The following is a 25447-nucleotide window of genomic DNA, read 5'->3' on the forward strand; positions in this document are numbered from 1 at the left end:
CATGAATCGCCTAGCCCTCCAGATTAATTCCGGACCCCGATAGAGGAATCCGTTGTCACTACCAGGGTAGGCTCCAGTCGGGTTAAGGGAAGCACATCTTGTGAATCTTACTGGGGCAGACATGCGCTGGGGGAGGCGAGGCGCTGCATAGAAGTTCAGAATTGAAGAAAAAAATGGGTTCGTGCAGAAAAGGAGGGAAGGTGCCAGAGGGTGGGGCATTCCCACGCCCAAGTGCATGCCCCCACAAGCTATACTAAATTTAAAAGGGAGGCTCAATTTTTCGCTGCCAAAAGGTTCCGGTACCATCCCCATATTGGGGGACGTCCACAAGGATGGAGAAAAGGAGACAGGATGTACGAGTATGCCAATATACAGGTAAGCACAGTTCAAAGTCACTTTAAACAAGTCTGTAGAGTTGGCAACAGTTCCCCTTAGGAATACACAGGACAAACCCAAAAGGCACAATCACGGTTATAGGGAAAAGGCAAATAACCAGAGACTTATTTGCAGTTTTCCTATAAACACGATTGTGCCTTTTGGGTATGTCTGTTTATTCCTAAGGGGAACTTTTACAGCACTACAGAGGCTGAAAGGTTCGGCTCAACAAGCCCATTTTTGCATAACTGCCATGTTTGAGCTACTGCACGGTGGTGGTTTCCCCAAACAAAGGGATAGTCTAAACAAAATCGCCAAGAGTAGGACTATGAAATAAATACATTATGACCCTAGAGGCTACCATAAAGTTACATTGGGCTACTCATCCAGTAATTTTGCCTGCACACCTGGTGAAGACAAAACATAGTTGCCTCCAGCTTACTATAGACATAGCCCCATTGAAGGGTGATACGACTGTAGGGCCAAAATGGGGTGCTTAGAAAGCACCCATATCCTAGGAGTCATATGGCCTACATCAGGTTAACGAAAAATGGGTTGCAGTAGGACTTCAGAAGAAGTCAACAACAACTCCTACACAAGCTTCCTTTTCTGGCACCATAGCGACCCCGATGCCCCCGAACAGGCATTAGTCGAGAATCTCAAGGACATCAGGGAAAGAAACCACATTCGGAGAACACCTTTAACAATCAAGGCCACAGACGATACAAAGGTCTACACAATAGACCAAAGGAAAGCCGACCAGCCAAGAGCCTGTTAAAAGATGATTGTGCGTAGGAGTGAATTACAGAAATTGGTCCCTGAAGATGATCCACAAGTCTGAAATGCATTGGACATCCTAAGAATGCCTAGGTCTCTAGAATAAAAGCTTATGAAAAACCAAATGAAGATTGTGAGAAATTTGTATTAAGCATATATGAAAGACATGCATTACTCACCGTAATAGCATTTCTGATGATTGCATCTGCTTAGATTCACATGCTGTGCATACGGTCCAACATCCAGTGGTAGTCGCAGAGTATTGCATCTTGTCTTTCGGGGACGTCGGCATAGGTGTGTCTAACACTATGCCTATTGTGACGTGTAGTGTACCCAAAATCCCTCACGTGCCGAGGTCCCTCAGATTGCATTTCTTCTGCCATGCGGGAGCCCGAGGCCATTGAGAGTCAGTACATAAAAAGAAAAAGTAGTAAGACATCTATGTTCCTTCAACCCGAGTGGGGAGGTAGGGTGGGCGCATGTGAATCTAAGCAGATACAATGATGCTTGTTAATCTGCTTAGAATCACATGCTGTGCATAGACTAGCAAGCAGCACCTGGAGTTGGAGATGGGTTATGAGAAGAAACAGTAGTTAAAATATGTCTTATTACTGCTTGTCCCAACTGAGAATCAGATCTAGAATGAGTGTCTAGGCAATAGTGTTTTGTAAAGGTGTGAACAGAACTACAGGTTGCCGCTTTGCAAATGGACTCAAGGGGAATGTTTGCAAAGAATGCTATGGAAGCCCCAGTGCCCCAGGTAGAGTGCGCTCTAGGCTTGAAGGGTAGTTCTCTCTCAGCACAAGTATAACAGAGTGATGCATTTGACAATCCACCTTGAGATAGCTGATTTAGAGAAAGGATTCCATTCTCTACCAGCTGCTACTGAAACTGAAAACTGGTTAGTTTTTCTCAGTGGTTTCGTTCTTTCCAGGTAAAACATGACTGCCCTGCACACATCTAGTGTGTGTAGGCTTCTTTCGGCCATGTTAGTGGGATTCTGGAAGCAAGTGGGTAGTTCGATTGATTGGTTCACATGGAACTTCAAAATGAATTTAGGCACAAAACGGGGGTGAGTGCGCAGAACCACCTTATCCCTGTGGACTGTAACAAAAGGGTCTAGAACTGAAAGGACCTGCAGTTCACAAACACTTCTAATAGAAGTGATAGCCACTAGGCAGGCCATTTTATAATTAAGTTCTTTTAGACTTGCTTTATGCATTGGTTCAAAGGGAGACCCCATGAGTTTGGTCAATACCCCATTTAGATCCCATCCGGGAGCAGGGTTAGAAACGGGGGGATGAATTCTCTTAACCCCTTCCATAAAAGCCTTAATAACAGGTACCTTCCACCACAACACTTTCTGTAGTGACGTAGTGTAGTGCTGAGAGAGCAGCTAGGTGAAAGTAGAATTTTTTTTTCAATACGTTTTTTTTCCGAAATGGGGGGGTTCCCCCCAATCCTCCCTTTTTTTGTTTTTACCCCTTTTCTTTTACTCCCGGACCCCAAAATATATAATTTAAAAAAACGTAATTCGACATTTTTTTCCTGACATTTTTGTCATTCGACTTTTTTTTTCGAAATTATGACTGACCACCAGGTGAACCTTTAGGGAATTAAACGCCAGTCCTGAATCTAAAAAGTGGGTCAGGTACAACACAATGTGAGTAGGAGAGCAGTCAATTGGGTTGATGCCCTTGGTATTGCACCAGATGACAAAGTGTTTCCACTTGCTGGATTAGCAATACCAGGTGTTAGGTTTCCTAGCTTCCCCAAGTACGTCCATGCATCTCTGAGGGAGTTGAATGTGTCTGAACTGTGTGTCTGACCTCAGGAGCCAGGCCGCTAAGCTCAGAGTTTGTGGGCATGGGTGTAGTGTTTCCCCTCTGTCCTGAGAGGACATGTTGTACAGGCAGGGCAACTTCACAGGTGGGGAGATGGACATCTCCATCAGATGAGAACCAGGGTTGGCGGGCCCACATGGGGGCCATCAATACCATGGTGACTGGTTCCTGCTGCATCTTGTGCACTATCTTGTTGAGTAGGGGAGTCGGGGGGTGTAGAAGCGTAAACAAATTTCCCTGACCATGTAATCCAGAGTCCGTTCCCCTTGGAGTGGTTCTGTGGGTACCTGGAGGCGTAGACTTGGCATTGGGCGTTCTCCTGAGTGGCAAACAAGTCTATCTCTGGAAAGTCCCATTCTGCAAAGACGGAGACTATGTCTTCGTGTAGATGCCATTCGTACTCTACGGGTAGTGGGAAATCTCTGGTGAGCACGTCCGCTAGGAGGTTGAGTTCGCCGGGAACATGTCGGGACAGCAGGAACACCTTGTGTTCGAGAGCCCACATCCAAATGTTCAGGACCGATTGGATAGACCTGGAGAGTGTGCCCCCGCCCCGTTTGTTTAGGTAGTACATGGCTGTGGTGCTGTCAAGATCAGAACCGTCTTCCCCTGTAGCTGTATCTGAAAGGCCTTCAGTGCTTTGAATACTGCGAATAGCTCTAACAGGTTTATGTGGTTGGACGCTACTTGTGGGGAATACACACTCCATGCGCTCTCTGCTGTAGCAGAGGAGCCCACCCCCCCACCCTGTGAGAGATGAGTGTTGAGAGTGCCTTCTACTGCAGGAGTGGTGAATGTCTTCCCCTTCAAGAGGTTTTCCCCTCGACCACCACTGCAGAGGGAGACCAAGGGCTAGCGAGCCAACTACCAGATCTTCCCATTGTCCGCTGGCCTGACACCACTGGCTGTTGAGCCACTCTTGCATGGGACGCATGCGCAGCCTAGCGTGAGGAACTAAATAAATGCATGATGCAATCACTCCCATTAGTCGCATGGCCTTGCGTACCATCACTTCCCGACTGGCTACATTGAGGGATCTGAAATAGCATGTTCTGAACCCTCTCGGAGGGGAAGACGAGGCGTCTTTGGTCCGAATTAGAGCCCCAGAAACTGTTCGACTTGACTGGGGTCTGAGCTGGATTTCTTCTCGATGGAGAACTCCAGACTGAACAAGAGGTCTATTGTCTTCTGAGTGTTCAATAGGCACGTTTCGTAAGAGTGCCCTGTTATGAGCCAGTCATCGAGGTAAGGGTAAACCGAGACGGATAGTCTGCGCAAGATGTGCTGCTGCTACTGCCGGAACGTTTGTAAACACCCTTGGTGCAGAGTCAATACTGAAAGGGAGTACTTTGAATTGATAGTGCCTGTCCTCTATCAAGAACCTTAGGTATTTTCTGTGCGCTGGCAAAATTGAAATCTGAAACTATGCATCTTTCATGTCCAGTGTCGCCATATAATCCCCGTTTCAACAGTGGGATTACTTCCTGCAGAGTTACCATACAAAACTTTTGAGGTTTGACAAATTTGTTTGCTGAGCGCAAGTCTAGCACAGGGTGCATCACGAGGTCCTTTTTGGGTACAAGGAAGTACACCGAATAAATACCCTTGTTTACCTGAAGAATAGGGACGGCTTCTATGGCATCCTTTTCCAGAAGTGCTTCCGTCTTGTATCAGGATTTGCAGTTGGTCTGGCATCAGGCGTCGTGATTTGGGCAGTCTGAATTGTGGTGATCGGGTAATATCCACACAGTAACCGTGGGTGACCGTCTTGAGAACCCACTGGTCTGACGTCATCCTCTCCCATGCTGAACAGAAACATTTTTGTTGCCCCCCGACCGGGGTGACATGGGAGGGGACCTGGATCTGTAGGTCATTTCTGATCAGAGGCTTCCCTGGAGTTGGGGCCTCTGCCCCTACCTTTGCTGCGCTGCTGTATCCTGGTGGATAGTTGGCAGGGGTGCTGGATGCCTGTCCTGAGTTCCAGGTATTTCCCATAATATGCAGATTGTGTGTGGAACGGGATTGGCCTCGAAAGGACTTGCGGGAACAGCTTCCCCTCAGGGGCGGGAAGGGGGGGCTTTTGGTTTATTTGCTGAATTGATTTAAGAGTCTCACTCCTTTTTGGCAGTCTCAAGGGCATCGTCGACTGCTTTACCAAAGAGCTTAGTCTCCTCAAAAGGCTTAATAAGAGCTGCTTGGGTTTCCGGCTTGAAGCCAGAGTTCTTGAGCCAAGCATGCCGTTTGAGCAGGGTGCCTTGAGCTAGCCATCTTCCAGCAGTATGCAGCATCCAGTGTGTTTTTGAGTATGTTCTGGTTGACCTGCCTGCCATCGGTCACAATGGCAAGTAATTTGGTTCTAGCAGGCTCAGGCACGTCCTGGAGACCTTCCTGCAGTATATTCCACAGCACATCGGCATAACTAGCAAGCAACGTAGTGTTTGCTATGCACGTGGAAAAGGCAGATGCCGTGGTGACTCGTTTTCCCAAGGCATACAGCCTTTTCAACTCATTGGGGGCAACTCTAATGTAGCAAGGGGTACCCCCGCCTGTTTTCGGGTAGTGGTAACCACTAGTGAATCAGGGGTGGCATAGCCCTTAATGTATGTAGGGTCAGTAGGCGATGAGCGAAATCATTTCTCCACCCTCAGATTTACTGCCCTAGTCTGGGCGGGTGTGATCAAGGAAGGAGCCAATCTCCTCTTAATGGAATTCTGAAGAGATATGGCTTGGCTGGCGGGTGGGGGCTTTTCTTTGATATGGCATTTGTAACGTGCATATTCACAAGTGTTTCAAGGATATCCTCCTGGGATGTGGCTATTTGAAAGTATTCAGCCGCCTTTCTTAAGATGGCGTTGAACGCATTCTGATCGTCCACTGGGGAAGCCTGGCGGGCCAGAGTGGCGGGAGGGGAATCCAAACATAGGATATCAGGGTCCTGGTCAGGAGTAGGGCGCGTCCATGGTTCTGCCTCAACCTGATGACTGTCCTCCCAGTCTCCCGTAGGATCTGCCTGGTCATCCACAGTAGTTCTGTAGGAAGTTGGAATCATCCTCTTCATCATAAATGTCCTGATGCATGTCCATCTGGATCTCGTCTTCGGGGTGGATGGCAGTGTAATCTGGCTGAGAAGGTCCTACATTTCTTAGAAGATGGCACAGAGGGAGGGTCCTCCCGAGGTCTCTTGGGGTAGGTTGCTCTCAAAGTGAGAAACTTCTCCAATCTGTCCATACACCCTTCAAATTTTTTTTCTGGTCCATCTAGATGAACCAGAAGGGTCTAAGTGTGAACATTTTCATTCTCCTCCCTATGGCGCCAAAATGTGTCCCCAATAGAGCTAGACAAAGGCACAGGACTAAACTTAGTCCTCACGAGCATCGGGGTGCTGCGACGCGTCTTTCGACGTGTCCATGGCCAGCTCCTTGTGCTTCGTCATCTCTTTAGACCTCTCCTTCAGCCCCACTGCCTAAGCAATTTTAGCGATGCTTTCAGAGATGTTCGGCGACTTGGGGCAATATGACGGTTGACTAGGAGGCCTAGTGGTAGATCTTTCTCCTACCGGGGCGTTGGAGCGTCAGCTAAACGCGCTTCGACGGCCAGATGTGTGTTAAGCCTTCTAAACCAAAGCGCCCTTTGGTTTAGAAGGCCCAGTCGCAAGACGCTGCTGCGGATGCAGGAAAGGCTGTTTATCTTTAAGATAAGAGGATCCCATCGAAATTTTCGGCGGTCCTGTTGGCGCTTTCGCCCATTTCGAGGTCACCGTCGAAACCGGGGTTGGGGTTGTGTGGTTAGTGTGGCTTTGATCTTGTATGCCCATGTCGCCGGATGCTATCCCCATAGCGCGACTCGCATCAGGCCTAGTGGGGTTGGGACGGGTGTGGCAGACCTAGGAGTGTCCGTTGTGAGGTTGATGGCATCTGACACGGATGCCTGGTCATCACTAGTACCCCTTCACTTCAGCGGTTGGGGAAGATCCAGCTTGCGACATGCCATACGCCGCCCATCGCTTAACGCAGCGCTCCTTAAGCGTTTTAGGGCGCAGGAGTTCGCGTTTCGTCGTGGTCAAGGGGTAGACCATCATTGCACTTAGAGTGCTCGTCCTTCAAAGGATATCTGGCCTGCAAGAGGGGCAAAACCTAAATAGTGTGCTTTCCATAGCGAAAGGCAAAAGCGATGACCAGACCTAGAGGGGGAAAGAGGAGAGACATATGAAAGGATATGGCCACCACGACCCCACTCTCCCTACTGCGTAGGCCAGCCATGTGTATGGCTCCACCGCCGAATCTTAGGCGTCGAAAGTCTACAGCAGTCTTCGGCGTAGTGCGGGACCCACAGTCGAAATTACTTCCTGGGAAAATCAACAAAGTGATAAAGTCTCTTATGAAAGAGCTCCGCAATAGGGCGACCAGTAATCTGGGCAGAAAAAAAAACAAGGGACCTCGGCGCGTGAGGGATTTTGGGTACACTAGACGTCACAATAGGGATAGTGTTACAGACACGCCTATGCCGACATCCCCTTTCGGTCCCCGAAAGAAGCGCTGCAATACTCTGCGGCTACCACTGGATGTCGGACCATATGCACAGCATGTGATTCTAAGCACATTAACAAGCATCAGAAATTGCATATATTGAAAATGTATAACTTGTAGGCAAACTATATGTGAAATATTCACGTCAGGTCCTTCCAGACACCTGGGTTACCCAAACTTTGATCATTTTGTGGCAACACTGAGTGTGTTGATCATTCGTAGCAACAGAACGACGGGAATGCATTCAGGAAGAGGCCCTCCCAATGGAATGAGAAGGCATCCCCAGACTCCTTGGCTGAGGATACCTCCTGGCAAACGTCTGACACTTGGCGTGGGTAGTTGGCGCAAAGAGTTCCAACTTGAGGGAGACCCCACTTGTTGGAGACATAACACTTGTGCTTGCTGGAGCTCCCATTCATGGCAGGTCCACAGCTCCCTGCTGAGAGAGCGCACTGGTGTTCTGAATGGCTGCCAGGTGAAATTGGACAAGACATCTGTTGGGCAATGGCCAGCGCCACAGATTCTGTGCCTCTAGAGAGCATAGGATGTTCATCTGCAACAATTCTTCAGGGAACCAGAGGCCTCTGGCGTAAGAATGTCATGTGTGGGCTCCCCAACCACCCCCCAGAGGAGTCGGTTGTGACAGTCGCCTGATATGGAGGTATTTGAAAGGGATCACCCTGCAAGAGATGCGGGACCACCATAGCAGGACCTGACGGAATGCTCAATTGAGGGAGATCTTGTTGTTCCATCTGTTAGTGACCTGCTGCCATCTGGGATCCTGAAACTCTTGGTGGTCTCAAAGGGGAACTAGATGGATGCAGGACGACATTACCAGAAGAGACTTGATGGATCATATTGTTGCAATGGAAGACGTTGGACCTTTCCCAGGATGGTCTACACTCTTCTGAATGAGTCACTAGACATGTGTCGAGGCGGGAACCCAGGAACAGAGCATTCCGAGATGGCGCTACACAGGATTTCTGATCCATCAAGAATCCCAGAGAGGTTTCTGAGCTGCAAGCAGGATAGAGTTTATCAAAGATCAGGAATACGTGGGAGGCACATCTAGTCGAAAGAACATTACAGGGTAAGTAAAAAAAAAAAGGGGGGGTCTGGTAATCTCTCTACCAACATGAACACAGCCCAATGACCTGTTCTTGGGTGAATAACCCCTGGCAGAGACTACCAAGTCTTTAGCTCACTGTCCCTTTCGCAGAGAAGAAATTTCCCTGCATATCAGTCTTTGTCCTGCCCAGGGGCAGTCCAGCACCGAAATACTAGGCAATTCGCCTCTGAACAAGAGTACCAACAGCAACCAACTTCACCTCACTGATGATGCCCAACAAGGCTGAAACACGGGTCAGTGAGAAAAAAGGACAAAGTAGAATAGATTATATATACTTTCTATGCAGTGCCAACAGTTTCAGTTCACCAGAATAGCTCAAATCAAGTCAATCGGCCAGGCCAAAGTCAATGGGCTAGTGTTCTGGATAGGAACGAGCATTTCTGGTATCAAACGGTAAAGTCTTTGCAAAAGTTCTCAGAAGTAGTTTAGGCGAAAATGAATCATTGTGGGATCACAAGCTGATTAGGCCTGCGAGTTGGGAAAGTTTCACAAACTTTCTCTGCGAGAGTGCCGTTCTCTCAATCGGGTTGGCACAGTACCTTTGTATGAAGAAAACAAATGTTGCTGTTTCACTTTACATTCTCTGGGAAACAGTTTCTCCCAGAGAAGGTATTTAAACCTTTGGGAAGTCTAAAAGACATTCCTGTGTCACTGCACTGAGGGTGCTGTGTAACGCATGAAAAGATGATGCCCATGGAGTTATCTAAAACTCCATAATCGGAGAACACAAATGTAAATCACATAAAAAAAAAAAAAACACAAGTGGGGAAAAAAGGCCCACACTCTCCAGGTTAAAAAAATCAAGTCCTCAAAATCCAGCAAAGTTTCTGGGGGTCTCTAAGGTGAAGGGAATTCGCACATTTCCGAGAATTCTCCCCAACAAGAATGCGACCTCCCTCTTGCAAGAGAAGGTCCTCTCTTTATGGAAGATTAATTTGAGGGCAAATGGACATTTGGACATTTCCAGAAGTTCTGGCTACCACATCCTCCTGGCCCAGTCCGGGGCAAACAGGATTTCCGAAATTCTCAGTGTCCTGGGAACATGATGAATCACAGTGCTCTGTGGCAACGCATACAGAAGTGGAAATTCCCAGTCCACTACGAACACGTCCCCTAGAGCTCCTCTTGGGGACATTTCCAGTAGCAGTACAGTTTGCACTGCCTTTTGACACTGGTCGCGAACAGATCCACTTGAGGGGTTCGGGTGAAGCTCTTGTGAAGGACTTCCTGAGCTAGCTCCCACTCGTGGGAGACTGCTCTGCCTGCTCAGAGCAGGCAAAACACTAGTCTGATTGCCCTCCGCTCCAAAAGGTTGATATGCAGTTTGGAATCCAACTGAGGCCAGTGTACACTGACCGTTGGTGTGATTTCCCCAACCTGAGAGGGAGGCGTCTAACCACTAATCTCTGGCCATGGTTGCCAAAAGGTCCCGCCCCCCCATCTCAACCCGTTCTCCTTGACGGTCCACCACGGGAGATACTGCGCGACCCTGTTCGGGAGCTGTACCAGATCAGTCATCCCACTGGAGAACTGTGATCACAGAGTCCCGAAAGCCCACTGAAGGAACATTCTCAGGCAGGCTTCTAGCACCAGAAAAATGCAGGATGCCATGAGACCAAGCAACCTCAGACAATCTAAGGGCGGAAGATTTTTAGGCACTTAAATGTGCTTACCATCTGCACTATGTGGATAGCACTCAAGTCAGGCGGTGAAGCATTTACCAAGGAAGCGTCGGGGACCGCTCTAATGAAATGCAGTTTCTGGCAAGGTGTCATGTGGGACTATCTGAAGTTGAGGGAGAAGCCCAGCTTGTGGAGAGCGTGACAGGTGCTGTCCAGATGTTCTAGAGCCTGCCTGGCTGATCAGAGCCCGTTCACCCGATTGTCCAGGTAGGGGTAGATCTGTGAATCTCCCACCCACCTTACATACATTCGCTGCTGCCACCACTGCCACCAGCTTGGTGAAAACCCTCAGGCAGACGTCAGCCTGAATGGCAGGAACTCGAAACGGATAGTGAGAACTGCCAACGGCGAATCTCAGGTATTTGAGATGTATTGCCACATGAAAATAAGCATCCTGAAGTTCCAATGACACCACCTAATCCTGGAGATGAAGGGCCTGCAGCCTCTGCCAGAGTAACCATCTTGAACTTGTCCTTCCTGAGTAACTTGTTCAAGCATCTCAAGTCCAAGAAGGGTCGCAACCCTCCGTCCTGTATCAGGATCAGAAAATAAGGAGTGTAGCAGCCTTGATTTCTTTATGCTGCAGGTTCGACTGCACCCTTCTCCAACAGTTTAATTTCCTGAAGGAGCAGATCAGGTACTTTCAAGGACTGGTCTCGAGGGGGACAGTCTGGTCTCTCTAGAAAGGGGAGGCAGTTTTTAGTGTCCAAACATCTGCTGTGATACTTTGCCATTCTTTCAGATGCTGGGATAACCAGCCTCCCACCACTGTCAAATGTTAAAAGTTTGTAATGTCTCCAACTACCTCGAGGTTGCCTTCTCTCCCCTCTGGTTAAATTGACCTCTTCCTCTGAAAATTGAGGAATAGTGACAAAAATCAACAATTTCTCCATACCCGAACGAAGATGGCACTGTTTGATCTTGTTGGGGCTGCTTAATGGCCTGACTGAAGTGCTGCCTTAGACTAACTTCAACTTTGCTTTAGAACCAAACAAGCAAGACCCTTCAAAAGGCATATTCAATACTCTGGATTGCACGTCAGAAGCAAACCCCGATTTATGAAGTCGGGCAAATCGTCTAAGCACTGTACCAGCAGCCATAGAAAGGCTAATACAATCTGCAGTGTCTAGCCCTGACTGCAATGATTGGCACATAGCATCTTTACCGTCCCAAATAATTCTCATAAAACCATTGCCTTCTTCAATCTCTGGGATGTGCGCAAATGCCATGGCTACCACCTCCCACAAAGTGTAGGTGAACTTCGCTAGAGCACAAGTTGCATTTGTTGCTTTCAGTGCCATACTCCCTGAAGAGAAAAGTTTCTTTCCCATGGCATTGAGCCTTTTATACTCCCTGTCCGGAGGGACTGTGGGATAGGCTACTCCCTTAGATGCATCAGTAGCCGCTTTTATTGACTGTTTCGAAAGAAACTCTGGATCCACCGATTAGGGTCTGTATTTCTTTGTGAAATCCTTGTGAACCGCAAAGATGGTATCTGGATTTTTCCAGTTCTCTAGAACTCAATTTTTCACTGCTGTATGGAAGGGAAGGACTGGGACCTTAGGAGGTCCCCTGGCAAAATGTTCCGTAAGATCATCCTGTTCATATTCAACAGATCTACCCCCACCGAAGGTACTCAACTTTTGCCATTACTGATCTATAAAGTTGCATCAGCATGACCTGGACCTTCTGGAGTGCCAAAACCAATCTCAGGAGGTGGCTAGACCAGTGGCATCCTGCATGGTATCCACAAGGACTTGCATTTTAGATTCTTGGGATATCAGCTCCTCTGGGACACCAGGAGCGCTGTATTCCCTACCAAAACTAGACTGCTTCAGCGTCACTCGACTGCAACACCAACAAATCAGTCGGAGAAGGAGGATCCCTTCGAGGCATCTGGGCCATGTGAGGTGCACAAGATGCCTTTGACCTACTGTTCGAGCCCTCTGGGTCACTGACAGCGGTTTACAGACTACACCCTGTCAGCTTTCCGCGCGATGGCGTTGGAAGTCCGACTGGCTTTGCCCCCTTCTCAAACACCTTTAACATCTGCCAGCGGATCTTTTTCAGTTCCACTTGACTAGCCCCCTTTTTAGGAAATCTTACCAGTTTCCCTTCGGGCGAGGAATCCGTAGAGGACAACCTGAAGCGATGACTCCTTTTCTTTGATCTCCTCGAAGATGAAGAGAACAGTCAAGATATTAAATGCTTCAAACTTTTACTGTGCCTCTTGGCCCGGTACGGAGATCTCCTTCTTGGGCTCTTATTTTTGGACAAAACTACTGAGGTCACTGAAGACGAACGGGATGATGTTAGGGAGAATTCTCAGAAATGTGCCAATTTCCTCTACCATAGAGACCCCCAGCAACTTTGCTGGATTTTTAAGGGCTTTATTTTTTTTTTTTACCTGCAGGATTTTTTAACCTGGAGACAGTGAGACCCTTTTTCCCCAGTCTCTAATGTATTTTAATGTGATTTTTGTACTCTTTTGTGTAGTCTGAAAAACTCCATAGGCATCACCTTGTACATTGTGGCACCTTTAGTGCAGTGACAAGGAAGTCTTAGATTTCCCCAAGGTTTAATTACCTTCTATGGGATAAACTACTGTTCCCCAGAGCAGTAAAGTGAAATTGACTTTACTTATATTTGTAACTTTCTAGACCCAGCATCTTACAATAGTGTGCAGCAGGGGTTACCTAGTATCCCTTTTGTGTAACTTCTCATGCAACATTTTTTATATGTTACCCTTTCCTCACTGAATGGCTGGTGGCAGTGGTTTCCATTTTACTACCGTGTTGTGCATTTACCGCACTGTAAAAATGGCCCCAGTCATCTTTTTTCGCCATTTCTTTGTGGAAAGGTCCTTCTAGAGAAGAACTCTGCTTGCCAAACCAGGTTTGGTCCCTTTGTACGTTTTGCCTTTGGCGGTATTCACGAGTGAAACCCACCTCTGGCTCCAGGGTAACTGGGGAAGGCAAGAAGTGAGGGAGGTGCCTGAAACTCCCTCTGCTTAGTCTCCCAGGAGACCCAAATACACTGATGATTGGTCGACTGACAGTCCGGCAAGGACAGTCACCATGCTGGGTGACTGACAGCTAGGCTGGAATGAAAGGGAGAGAACTGTATAAAAGGCGAGTCTTTTGGCTTGGAAGGTAGAGTCGACCACTGGACGAAGGAACCGAATAACTTCAAGAGGACGCCTGCTGCAACTCCTGGACCATTGGTTTGCCCGGTGAAGCCCTGCTGCAGTGCCAAAACGGCAAGTTCGCATCGACCGAGAAGCCCCTGCAAGGAGGACTTGTCCCCTTGCGTTGGTGGGACCAATCAACTCCAAAGTAAGCCACCTGGACATCCATCTCAGAGCTGGTTGAATTTCCACAGAGTTGCTGTTGGAAACCGTAGAGCAAGGGAGAGGAACACCTGTGTGCGTTGCTTTTAAGTTGGCCAAGAACTCCACGAAGATCCTTTGGACTCCCAGGAAGAAGGCCTGACCGAGCCACCTCACCAGAGTGCTGGACCGCACATGCAAGGAAAGCCCATCTCAACAGCCAAGAATCTGCAGTGGTGCCGATTGCTGAGACACAAGGAGCTGAAACCGCGAAGTGCCACTAAACAGAAGTTGGTCTTTTTATGTCGGCAACTGTCCCGTTGCAGTGCAGGGCCCCTCCAGACATCCTCCCTCTTGTCCTCCCCACGACTGAGGCCCAGGAACACAGGATCTGCAGAGCTGCACATGAACAGAAGCCAGCTGCAACTGTTTTTCTTCTAATCAAAGGTACTGTACAGTCTAAGAATTTAAAACTTTGTGTAGCCTCACTTGTTCTTAGTTGAGACTTGTCTTGGTTGCTTCTGTAGAGTTGCTAAAAGCTTAATTACCTCATAAGCCTGATCGCTTGTGGCCCTACTTTGATTTCTTTTCTACAAAGACTTCTACAACATTGTGCAATACTTTCGCCTACCTGCAAGAATTGCTTCAGCTCACCTAGACTATCAAAATTACTTACCTGCTTCAGAATATTTGAGAGATCTCTTGTTTTGTTCCAATAACCTTTTTCTTTGACATACTCCGAAGTATTGCTCTAAATGCAACCGTGATATATTAATGTCCACAATGTCCTAGCTGTTGAAGTCACCTGAGGATGTAGGAAAAGTGTGCGACAGCCCAAATGGGTATATGCCGATTTAGAGAAACTAAGTGTATTTTGGAGTGTATTTGAGTCTTACTTTTATATTTCCCCTTCTGACGAAGGCTTACTCAAACTGACAAATATATTGTTTAATCAAGAAACCTTGTGTGTAAGTTTATTTGAATACTGGCCACTGTGAATCACTAACTCCCCTACTGCTCACATTGACCCCTCTTGAGATAAGCCCGGCTGCTCAATACAATACACTTATACCAAAGGTTGCGTTGGAATTCCAAGGAGGTCAGAGTTGTTGTAGTGCACCCTAAGGGTACTGCATACAATATTGCCTAACAGATGGTTTGCCCAAAGCGAGTTTAATCTTCCACTCCTTTAACGCTTTTCCTGTCAGGCTGGAACGAGCAACAATCTTAGACAATGTGGCTCACTCCCAGGCACCAGAGAAATGCTCGATGAGGATTGGTTATGGACATCTTAGCTGAAAACGCAGCACATTTCTTGAAGCCAGTTTTCAGGGTATGAGTAGACCTTTTTGTAAAAAGTAAGTATGCAGTAAATAACATGTCAAGGTGAAAAACCGTTTCAAGCAGCTGTGCGGAAAAAACATAACTGAGGCAACAGGCACACTGCGTGCCATATATAGCAGCGTCATACTCTAGGACAGTGGCTCTCGGGGAACATTAGGTCGACGATGACCTCTGCTGAGAAAAGTTTCCAAGCTGCAAGCAGGATAGAGTAGATCAAAGATGAGATATACGTGGGAGGCACAAACCATTCAAAGTTAGGGTCTGGATGGTCTCTGCAGTGTGCCGGGTTGCAAGTGCATGAGAGCAGGATCAGATTAGCCAATCGTCTAGTTAAGGATAGACGTGGATTCCACTGACGTAGGAGTGCTGCCACCGGAGCCAAGAACTTGAACACCCTCAGGGCGGAGTTCAGGCAGGACTTGGAACTGGTTGTGTCTTCCCTGAACTAGAAAACACAGGAACATCTGGTGCTTGGGATGAATGGGGATGTGGAAGTAAGCATCCTCCAAATAGAGGGTCGCCAGGAAATCTCCCTCCAGTTGGTTGAGCACGTGGTGCAAAGTGACCTTGCTAAATTGGAGACTTGAGGAATTAGTTGAGGCGTTGCATCTAGAATGCGTCTCCACCCTCGGGACTTTTCACACCAAAAAGAATCCAGAGTACACTCCGAAGGCAGAGGCTCGATTGCCCCTTTGTTTAGCATAGCTTGAACCTCCTTTTGTAGCAGCGCTATGGGCTGTTCTAGTCTGGGAACGGGAGGAATGTCCTGGAATTCCAGAGAGTGACCCCATTGAAGGAGATCGAGCACCCATTTGTCTGTGGAGAGGTTGTGCCAATGGCCGACAAATTGTGATAACCAGCCTCCCACTGGGGTGCGGAAGTGAGGGTGCGGGCCCTGGGGTGGGTGAGGCCTGCTTTGGCGTCTTCCCTGGATGCTGGAACTGGACGATGCTGGTTGCCACTTCTGTAGGCCTAGTAACATCCTCTACATGCCTCCTGGGTGGTTGAATGGGAGGCCTGACAATAGGGTAAGATGAACCCCTTTGGAGGACCTAGAGACTTTCCCTTTAGGGGAGAAAAAGAATGGCATCCCCCTGTTGGTGTGGCCAATGGACGCGATGTCTGTTTTTATCGCCTGCATTGGGGCCGGCTGCCTTCCCGAAAAGGTGGTCACCATCAAATGGCAGGTCCATCATCTTTGTCGGCACATCCTTGCAGAAGTTGGTGGCCTTGAGCCAACCTTGGCAGCAGAGGGCTACTACATTGCCCATCTGCCGAAATCCTGAATCTGTGATGTCCAGGGTGACGGTAATAGCCTGGTGGAGGCTACCTCTCCCTCGTGGAACGCTAAGGCATCAGCCTTCTTGTCCTCCGTAAGAAACAGATGGTTCCCCAATTTATACCAAAGCTCCGTCATGCCTCGAGAGAATGGCTAAGGCATTGGCGGCTTTGATAGTTGACGCTGACGACATAATTATGCGTTTACCCGTCGCATGTAGCTGCTTACCCTCCTGATCAGGAGGAACCACAGAAGAGAATGGTTTAGAGGACCTTTTCCTAGCCGCAGACGAGACCGTCGGGTCCGGCGACGGTTGAGATCTGAGGAACTTCGGGGCTCTGTCTGGGACCCAGCATTTCTTCTCCAAATGATCTTTTTTGGCAGGGTCGTACCAGGGGTCTTCATGACCAACAGGTCATCCTCCAAATGTCATCAAGCAGGGGACAGGGGAACAGGAACTGAAACAATAGCCCTCTTGGAGGACTCCTGCCGCTCGAAAAGGAAGCTTTTCGTTTTCTTCTTCTCAGGCATGAGGTTTAACAGCTTTGCCACCTAGGAGATTGAATGAAACAAACCGATAGTCTGGCAGAGAGTCCCTGGAGGGCACCTCAACGTCAGGAGCGTACCCACCGCAGGAACAGCCATTCTACTCCTCAGTCCCCTGTGTATCCTGGGTAGTGACAATAACAGTCTTTTTGGGCTGCCTCTTTCACCACAGGAGAAAGTGCGACTGGCAATTGTCAAGGGGTAGCCCGTCTGGATGAGACTGAGTCAACTCGGCTCGGGAAGGCATTGTATGGCTCCTCGATAGAGCAGCTGCTGAATTTCTGACACCCGTGTGTGTGGCTAGTGTTCAAGATGTCCATAGACATAACCCTTGGTGCTGCAGAAGACCATGCTGGTTCTTGAGCCGAAGGGCTAATGTTTGAGCCCCTTGCCGAGGCACTGCCAAAATGGGACCATGGTTCACCTGACCACTCTCCTGGTGGTTGTAAAAACCCTCTGGCAGGTCCTCCTCAGAAGGGCTGGGGGAGTGAATTACTGGAAAGGGGGATAACACCCTGGGAAGCTGTTGGGTAAGATTTTCATAGTAAAGATAACTCTTCCTGACCTGTGTCAACCCAAGAATGTTTTGCTTTTACTGGTAGATTATTTCTTATACCTCGAGTGGGAACCTTTTTCCACACACCCAGAATCTTTTACTCCTTTTATGGGTGTCATTTCTACGACTACATGGGGTCTTAAAAATTATCCTCTTTTTGGCATAAGTGCCTATTGTTGCTGGGTTGCCATAGGGGCTCCCATTGTAACTTTCTCTGGCTAACCTTGTGAAAACCACTGTTCCCAAGGCCAGAAAGCATCTTTAGATCCCCTTTACATTAGATGAGAACACCCCCCCCCCGCCATCTTGCCCCCCCACCCCCCACCCCAAAGGCTATGTGGAGTGCCGGGGAGATGCCATGTATCCCCATTCTCATTCTTAAGGTAACATGTATGTTATCAGGACAAACTTAACCCAAATAGCTGGTGGCAGTGAACCTTTTTACAGATTCAGTGCACCTACACCACGGGCTGTTAGCACCCATGGGTGCCATTTTACCAACATTTCCCCTGTATATTTTTTATGCCATTTTAGCGTTTCTGGTCCTTTGTTGTTCCTTCACCTTGACCTCCAGTGCGGGAAATTCCTTTTTGTGATGTTATCTTCGGCGGGAGTCCTATGGACTCCCCACCAAGGCTCCAGAGTGTCTGAAGACAGGAGGAGAGGGAGTTCAAAACTCCTTTGTCTTCCAGCTGGAGTATGAGAATCCAGTTCAAACTTGGAGGCTGGCGGATTGACAACCCTCCCCAAGCTTGAAAGTAGCATGGCGGTTTAATTGGGTAGGTTCCTGCACGAAAGTTTGATTCTGGAAACTGAAGAGGTAGTCAACCGCTGGAACTAAAACCGAAGAGGAAGATTAAGATTTTGCGGCTCAGATGATTTCCAGCAACCGGAGAGCCTGCCGTTACCCTTCAAATCACCTTGGGGACTCTGAAAATGATGACCCCAACCCAGAGCATGGCGAGACTGACTAGACTCAAGAAGACCTGCATTTTGAGCCACTACATGCTGCAATCTTGTGGGGCTGCAATACCCTGGGACCTCAAGCCATTGTGCAGTGCATGGTCTTCAGAATCTTGCTAAAACTGTGGGCATCCTAATGGACCTCCAGAGATGTGAAAAGAGTCTGAAAAGTCCCACCAGAGTGCTGGACCTTGCAAACTACAAGAATCCGACCAGCGATATTCTGTCTTCTTCCGTGCTCCTGAAAAAATACCCCAATACACAGAGCAAAATCCAGCAGCGAACACCACCTTCCCTAGAGCCTTCCCTGTGATCCTTGCTGCAAAAGTCATTTCAGTGTCGACCGGGTTTCTGGCTGCAGATCCTGATGTCGTCCTGCTGCAAAATCTTCTGTGCTGAAGTACTGTGCTGGCTTGGGTATTTACTTAAGACTGGCGATTCCGGTGTAGTTTTGGGGTGTTTTCTGTGATAGGGAGGTCTCTTGTCCAGTTCACCCAGGCCCTCTGCTGGAATCCACATAGGGTGTCTCCTCTGAAGACCCTCAACTAACTCTAAAGTAAAATACTAACTTGTTAGAACAGTCTTCGTCTGGAACTCCTGTAACTGAGCCCCATCTGACCCTGCCTACAGCGGGCTCCTAGACCACTAGGGGCCCTCTTCTACCTCAGAGAGAATTCCTGTACTAGAATTGGGAAGGGCTGGATATTAACTTAACTCTGTGTATAGTTACAAAAAGTTATTACTTAGCTTAGATAGGTTTTTTCCCATTCTGAAAAGTATATATAGGATTGACCTAACCTTGAATAAGCTGTGTGCTTCCTTACATAAGTATTCTCAAAGTCTTACTTTCCTTAGAAACTGTTTCACCATTCTAACAGAAAGTAGGTAAACGGTTAACTTACTCACCTGTGAATTGGATTCCCCTCTTCCCCAAAGTAATGTTGGTTTCACTGGGGTTATTGCTTCCCTTAGTCTGAACTGAAAAGCAACTAGAATTGAATATTACACCCAAAGTTGCAACTCCCCTAGAATAACTTATCCTGAATCTAGGTTTTTACTAGTCTAGGAATAAGTGTTCCACTATTCTGAAAGGTATATTGTCCAGTTAGAACGATGAACAAAGGAGGGGATCTCATCACTATCGCGTTGTGCAACCCAAACTGAAAGTAAGGCCGATACATCCTTGGTTGACTCCATCTGTACTTCTATATGTGTTTTTTGTATTTTTTCTGATGAAATTTGGCCCTGCCCTTATAAATTATGTCTGGTGCAAAAACCTTTTTCGGTCCCCCTTTTGTGTTCATGTTTATCATTGAATCTGTTGGTTTTCATTTGATTTGCCATACCATGTTATTTATGTTTCAAATCAATCACAGCTTTGCCTTGAAAAAGACCCGGTTTTGGGGTCGAAATACGCGTCGCCAGATCTGTTCTATATCTCACCATAAACTTTATACAACCATTCAGGCTGATGACCACGATTTCCTGTTTGACTCGTACTATTGTACATAAGCACCAATATAGATCTATTGTACCTGTATCTGCCTTACTTTCAGTTTGGGTTGCGCAACGCGATAGAGGCGACATCACCCCCTTTGTTCATTGTTCTGATTCCAGTAGTTGAGGTAACTACTAGTCCCTCTAGTTTGCAGCAGCCCGCAATTGGACTACAATTCCATAGACTGCTTTTTGTATGCTTTTTCAATACTATTTTTGTAGCACTAGCACCAGCACCTCACACACGGCATACCTCGATTTAGTTCCAATATTGTTCAGTTGACTCACTATGTGATTTCTTGCTGAGCATCAACGTTGAACAGGCAGGGTCTACAACCCTTGAATTATTTTAAAGTAATATGAAAGTAACTTTTGGTTTTACTCCCCAAGAGTAGGTGTGACCTATACTGAATGTGTTGGATAAGGGTTGACTTCCCTAGAACTACCGTTAGGTGTTTCAAATTGGGTTATATGCTTTGGTCTGTTTATCTATAATGTGATTATATGATCTGTGATAGTACTTGTATTTAAATAAACCATTTACTTTTTATAATACATAGTGTTTGTGTTTCTTTGGACCATTGGTATTACAATTTCTTTATACTGATTCTACAACCCTCTCTCCCTTTTAGGATAAGTTGGCTGCCCTAAGCTACCCTGAACTCCGGTGGTACAGCCTTATACTAAAAGTGGAGTCATATACTCCCTCAGTTGAATGGTTTCACCAAGCCCTTTGTTAGGACAGTTTTTCTGGAGTTCAACTGAGGCCCCAAAGGAAACAGGTCAAAAAGCAATGTGGCCTTGGAGAGTCTAGGGAGAAATGCGAGAGCTGGAGGCATCTCCCTCGCCAAATTCGGCCCTTTAGGAAAAAGGGAGAGGACTTGGGCCTGTGGGGAAGGAAATGGTGTAGCCGACAGGGATGTTGTTGGTATCACCAACGAGGCCTAGACGGCAAAGCCACTCAGGGAGTGGTAATCGTCCTGGTGACTGGTGGACAAGACCTTATGGAAAAACCGGCATTGATGGAAAACCAACAGTCGACGGGGCCATCTGCTTGACAGGGGACGTCGACTGGTCCCTAATGAGGTAGATGACAGCAGTTGATGACGGGACCTTGGGCGGGATGAGTGTCAACTAGGTCTTATGCTTGGCCCTGGCATTAGCCATTTCCTCGCAGGTAGAAGCTGCACAATCAGCGGTAGAATACCAGTCAGGGAGGCGATGACGACTGGTGTCTCTCTCACGTAGGTCGTTGGAGCGCAAGATGATTTAGCCTTTTTTGTCATCTTGCCCCGGGAAGTATCCTCGAAGGATCCCAACCTCTTTCTGTCAGAGGGAGCATGCTCTTTGTGTCTGCCGACCCCGTTAGAGGCATGACTGCACAGAGAACGAGTCAGTGGCCTTCCCTTCCAAAAATCCACAACACTAACCTTCTATGGCGGTCTTCCGATTCTTGGAGGAGAAGGCCTGGCTTAGAGAACATCTGTTCGCATTATGGTCGGGGTGCAAGCATTGGATTCTCGAGGTGGCGATCTTCAATGAAGATTTGATGGCGCAATTGTTGCAGGCCTTGAAGAGGCTTTTTCTCATGGCGTCCGTCATAGGTTGAAGGCCTGGTCCTGCGGCACCCCCAATCCAGAGGTCTGACCATGGAAAGATCTTGTCCGGCAACAGGTCCCCAATGTCAGGAGTCACAACTGGACTTGAAAATAAAGAAACACCAGACGATTTCTCACAAAAATAGGCACATACATTATCAAATTTCGAAGAGCCAAACACAAGGACTTCCAACACGAGAGTGCAGTAAAAAGCGGAAGATGGCTACAAGGCGTGGAGTTTAGGGGGACGAATGTCATTGGCTGGGTTAGCATTACCCAAAGTTACAACAAAAAGCTATAGAAGTGACCAGCAGTGTCTGCTTTAATATTACTGAGAATTCCCAGCCATGCCGGGGAATATTCATGAGCATGTGAATCCATGTAAGGCCCCCATGCTGGAGAAGCATCTGTTTGCTCAAAATCAGACTCTACAATACCCCACTGATTCCACCTCCTGCAGCTACTAGGGCTTTTTGACCTACATAGCTTATACCACCCAGTGTTGTTGCACCTTCTATTAAAGAATATCTTTTACTTTCTACTAGCTCAGCAATGTGATTATGAGACAGGCACTGGTGCCTTACTGTTGATGCAGCAAGGGAAACCTTTCATCACACAGTGGGAAAAACCTAAATGGTGTTCTTGCCATGGGAGGAATCTGTCAGTCAGAACAGTGAATGATGTGGCGTAGGGATTGAGGCCCAAATGAAATAATCAGTATGAGACTCTGATCAATACGACTAGATGCTAGCACGCCATAGTGTTTTGCTGGATGTTGAGTCAGATTCTACTCCTCAGACCTCCACCTCCGCTCCTGAAAATGTTTAGCCTCGTGCCACATGCAGCATCGCTTCAAATGTTTTTCCGCTTCGAGTCTTGCGACCAAAACAATGGTGGAAAAAAAAAAAAAACAAATATGAGCAAGTAGACATAGGGAGCATTGTGGGAACCTGCATAAGTAGGAGAGTTACAGAATGACTGGACTGCCTTTGTCAACACCTACTTTTACTTTTGGAGTATAACATGTAATACTCCGGAGAAACCAATCGATACCAGAACAATACATGCATGAACAAATGCACATGCCACAGAAATATACTCAAATGCAAACATTATTTTAAGTTTTCTGGTCCTCTTTGTGACAGCAGTCAAAGGGTTAATAGGACTGGGTCAACATTATCTTTTAATCCTCCCATCTATACACAAACATCTTCCACTAAAAACATTTTTCAGACTACATATCACCCTTATTTACACATGAGGGCAGAAAGTATCACTGAAACTTACTGGGCATATGAGAGATACTCGAACACCAGTAGTAGCAATTTCACTGTCCGGATCGAGGCGCAATTTCTCCTTCACTAGGAAAAAAAAAAATGAAAAACCAATCATTTAATATGGAGTTTAAAGTGAACATTTAAAATGTATTGCATCATAGTTCAGCCCATTTCTGCTCTTAATCTCTAGAGTGTCTGAAAATGATGTCACTGACTATTTATTTCAGTTGTTTTGCATAATGCCTACATGGCACCTTGAATCTTATCAAAACACTGAACTGAAAACAGCAAACCAGGGAATACAGCAACACTGAGTGCCAAAGTTGGAAACAGGCCATGAACGGACGTTTTGCTTTATACATTCTTATGTCTAACCAAATATACGAAGATGCACCTAACATTGGCAAAACAAAGAAGGAACACGTTACTTACCTGTAACTGTTCTCCAGCATGGGTCTGACATGGATTCACATGCTCATGAATATTCCCAGTCGTCAGGCTGGGAATTCTCGGTACAGGTTAAAAAAAAAAAAAAAAACAGTTTATAGGAGAAGGACAGTTTAAGTTTCTAAACTGTCCTTCTCCTATAAACCAGTCACTGAGCTCTGGGTCACACTGCCCCCTGCCAATGACTGCCCTCTACCTAAGCCCCTCCTCTAGCAGCCATCTTCAGATTTTTACCACACGTTCAAGTGTTGGGAGTCCTTGTATTTCACACTGAGCTTTCTGCGTTATTTTGGGTATGAAAACTCTTTTTGGTTCAAATGTGCCCGTGTTCTCCATCGCTTAACCTTCCGATTAACGGCAACCTGTTTTTCTGCATCTTTCATCGCCCCTCCAGGGCAGAAATCGTCGACTTTCTTCTTGGAAGCTTCCAGAAGCCTTCAGGTCTACACCGCGCCGGATCGTGTCGGAGGACAAGGACGGAGCTTCCCCATCCACTTTGTGCACCAGCTGCGGTTTGCGGAATGTTTTTACGGATAACAAGCATCCCCAGTGCCTGTATTGTCTACACCTGACGCATTAAGAAGAAGATTGTGAGATCTGTCGTGACTTCAAGCGCACGATGAAGGATCGAAACGTCGGGTTGGCGGCGTGGTTTAAGTCCAGGGCCTCTACCCCGGGTGATTCACAGAGCCATGACTCTTCCAGATCCAGCCAACCTGAGCAGGCTTCAAAGTCCTTTGAGGGTGCTCCATTCGTGGGGCGCCAACGGAAGGCCAAGCACCGCAAGTCCACTTCAGTCAGGGTCCCGCGAAGGTCTGTTCGCGTTCATAGTCTCAGTCAGCCTCTATCTCCAGCCACCGCTCCAGCTCTTCTTCCAAGAGGAAGTCAGCTATCCCGGGGAAACTGCGGGAGACACTGGAGAAGGGCAAGTTGTCCGAGCTGCCTGCGAAGGAGAAGGCCCAGCAGGACAAGATGGCCGACCTGCCTGTGAACACCCAGGCGATCCAGGTCAAATCATCGTCCTCTATTGAGTTGGTGGTGGCCTCCCTTTCGAAGGCAAAAAGGGGCTGACCCCGTCCAGGGTGTCCCGGTGGCGGCTTGAGTGTGTCTCCCTGCCAGGTGAGTCTTTGTTCAAACCAATGTAAAAAACACTGGAGAAGAGGATGCCGGAGCTTAGCTCGGGACTGACCCGAAAGGCGGGGGGGTTGGGGGGAGAGAAGGCAAAGAAGAACTCCAGGGCATGGACATTTCTTCATTCGACGAGGAGATACTTTCCGTCCACAACATCCACGGTGGTGACGACTATGGGAACGTCGGGGAGACACCCGCCAGAGGCAGCAATGACAGCGTCGACGGGGATGAAGAGATGGGCACTGGGTTCAGCGACCCAGTCCCCCAGGTGCCTCCTAGAGACATATTGCAGGATATCCTCTCGACCCTCCACACGTGGGTGTCAGATTCAGGAGGTTGCCGACAGCGCCACCACCAGTGACCCCATTGACACTGGGGCAACCATTGACGAAGGGGGAGGACACATCCTACACCTTCATTCCAACCGTTGCTGCCCTGCACCTCCCCCCCCAGGCGGAAGGAGGACGGACACAGAGACAGATACGGATGACGACACAGGACTGGGAGATCCTGCCTCACCGGCACCGAGAGCTTCTCCACCGGTCAAAGTGGGATCCTTCCATTTCATGATTGCCCGGGCATCAGAGCTTTTCAAGCTCACCCCGGAGGAGAATTAAATTGATATTTTATTTCTATTGTGCTCGTACTCTAAAAACACTTGTGAGCAACAAGGGAGGGGACCAGGGGAGAACAAAAGAACGATCTTACTAGGCCCAGTGACATTGAGAACGCGCAAGTGCATGGGGGAGAAGTGGAAAGTGTGGAGCAAAGGAGAAACATAAATAATAATGAATGAATAAATAAATAAATAATAAAGGCAACAGGTAGCACAGCCAGCAAGTGGCAAGTGCTGGGTTTAAGGCAGCAGACAGGGTTGGTCTGATAAGTGCAGGAAGAAAAAGGGGGTTAGGGGGAACTGTATGGATACAGGTACAGATACAGACCCCAGTGCAAGGGGTGGCCCAGAGGCAATGCGGGAGGGTGGCAGGGTGTGCAGGCACCTGTGCCCAGAGGACAGAGGGTGGCTAGGTGCACAGTGCCAAGAGAACAGATCAGAAGGGGAGAGGGAGAGCAAAGGCAGAAGCAAAAGAGAAGGTCTTGAGGTGCTTCCAGAACCAGAGATGGTTCTCCTCAAGTTTTAGAGTGGC

The 25447-nt window shown here is 47.8% G+C and overlaps 1 protein-coding gene across 2 annotated transcripts in view; it reads right to left on the bottom strand.

Moving 5' to 3' along the window:
- PIAS4 (protein inhibitor of activated STAT 4) overlaps positions 1-25447 on the bottom strand; it is a 741820-nt gene that overhangs the window by 237766 nt on the left and 478607 nt on the right. For both annotated transcript variants that reach the window (XM_069649398.1, XM_069649399.1), the window contains one exon: positions 22732-22805. In XM_069649398.1, the coding sequence (XP_069505499.1) occupies positions 22732-22805 (74 nt within the window). The remainder of the gene's footprint in view (positions 1-22731; positions 22806-25447) is intronic.

The sequence above is a fragment of the Ambystoma mexicanum genome, chromosome 1p (genome assembly GCF_040938575.1).
Source record: "Ambystoma mexicanum isolate Mex_15411 chromosome 1p, UKY_AmexF1_1, whole genome shotgun sequence".
Classification (NCBI taxonomy): Eukaryota; Metazoa; Chordata; class Amphibia; order Caudata; family Ambystomatidae; genus Ambystoma; species Ambystoma mexicanum.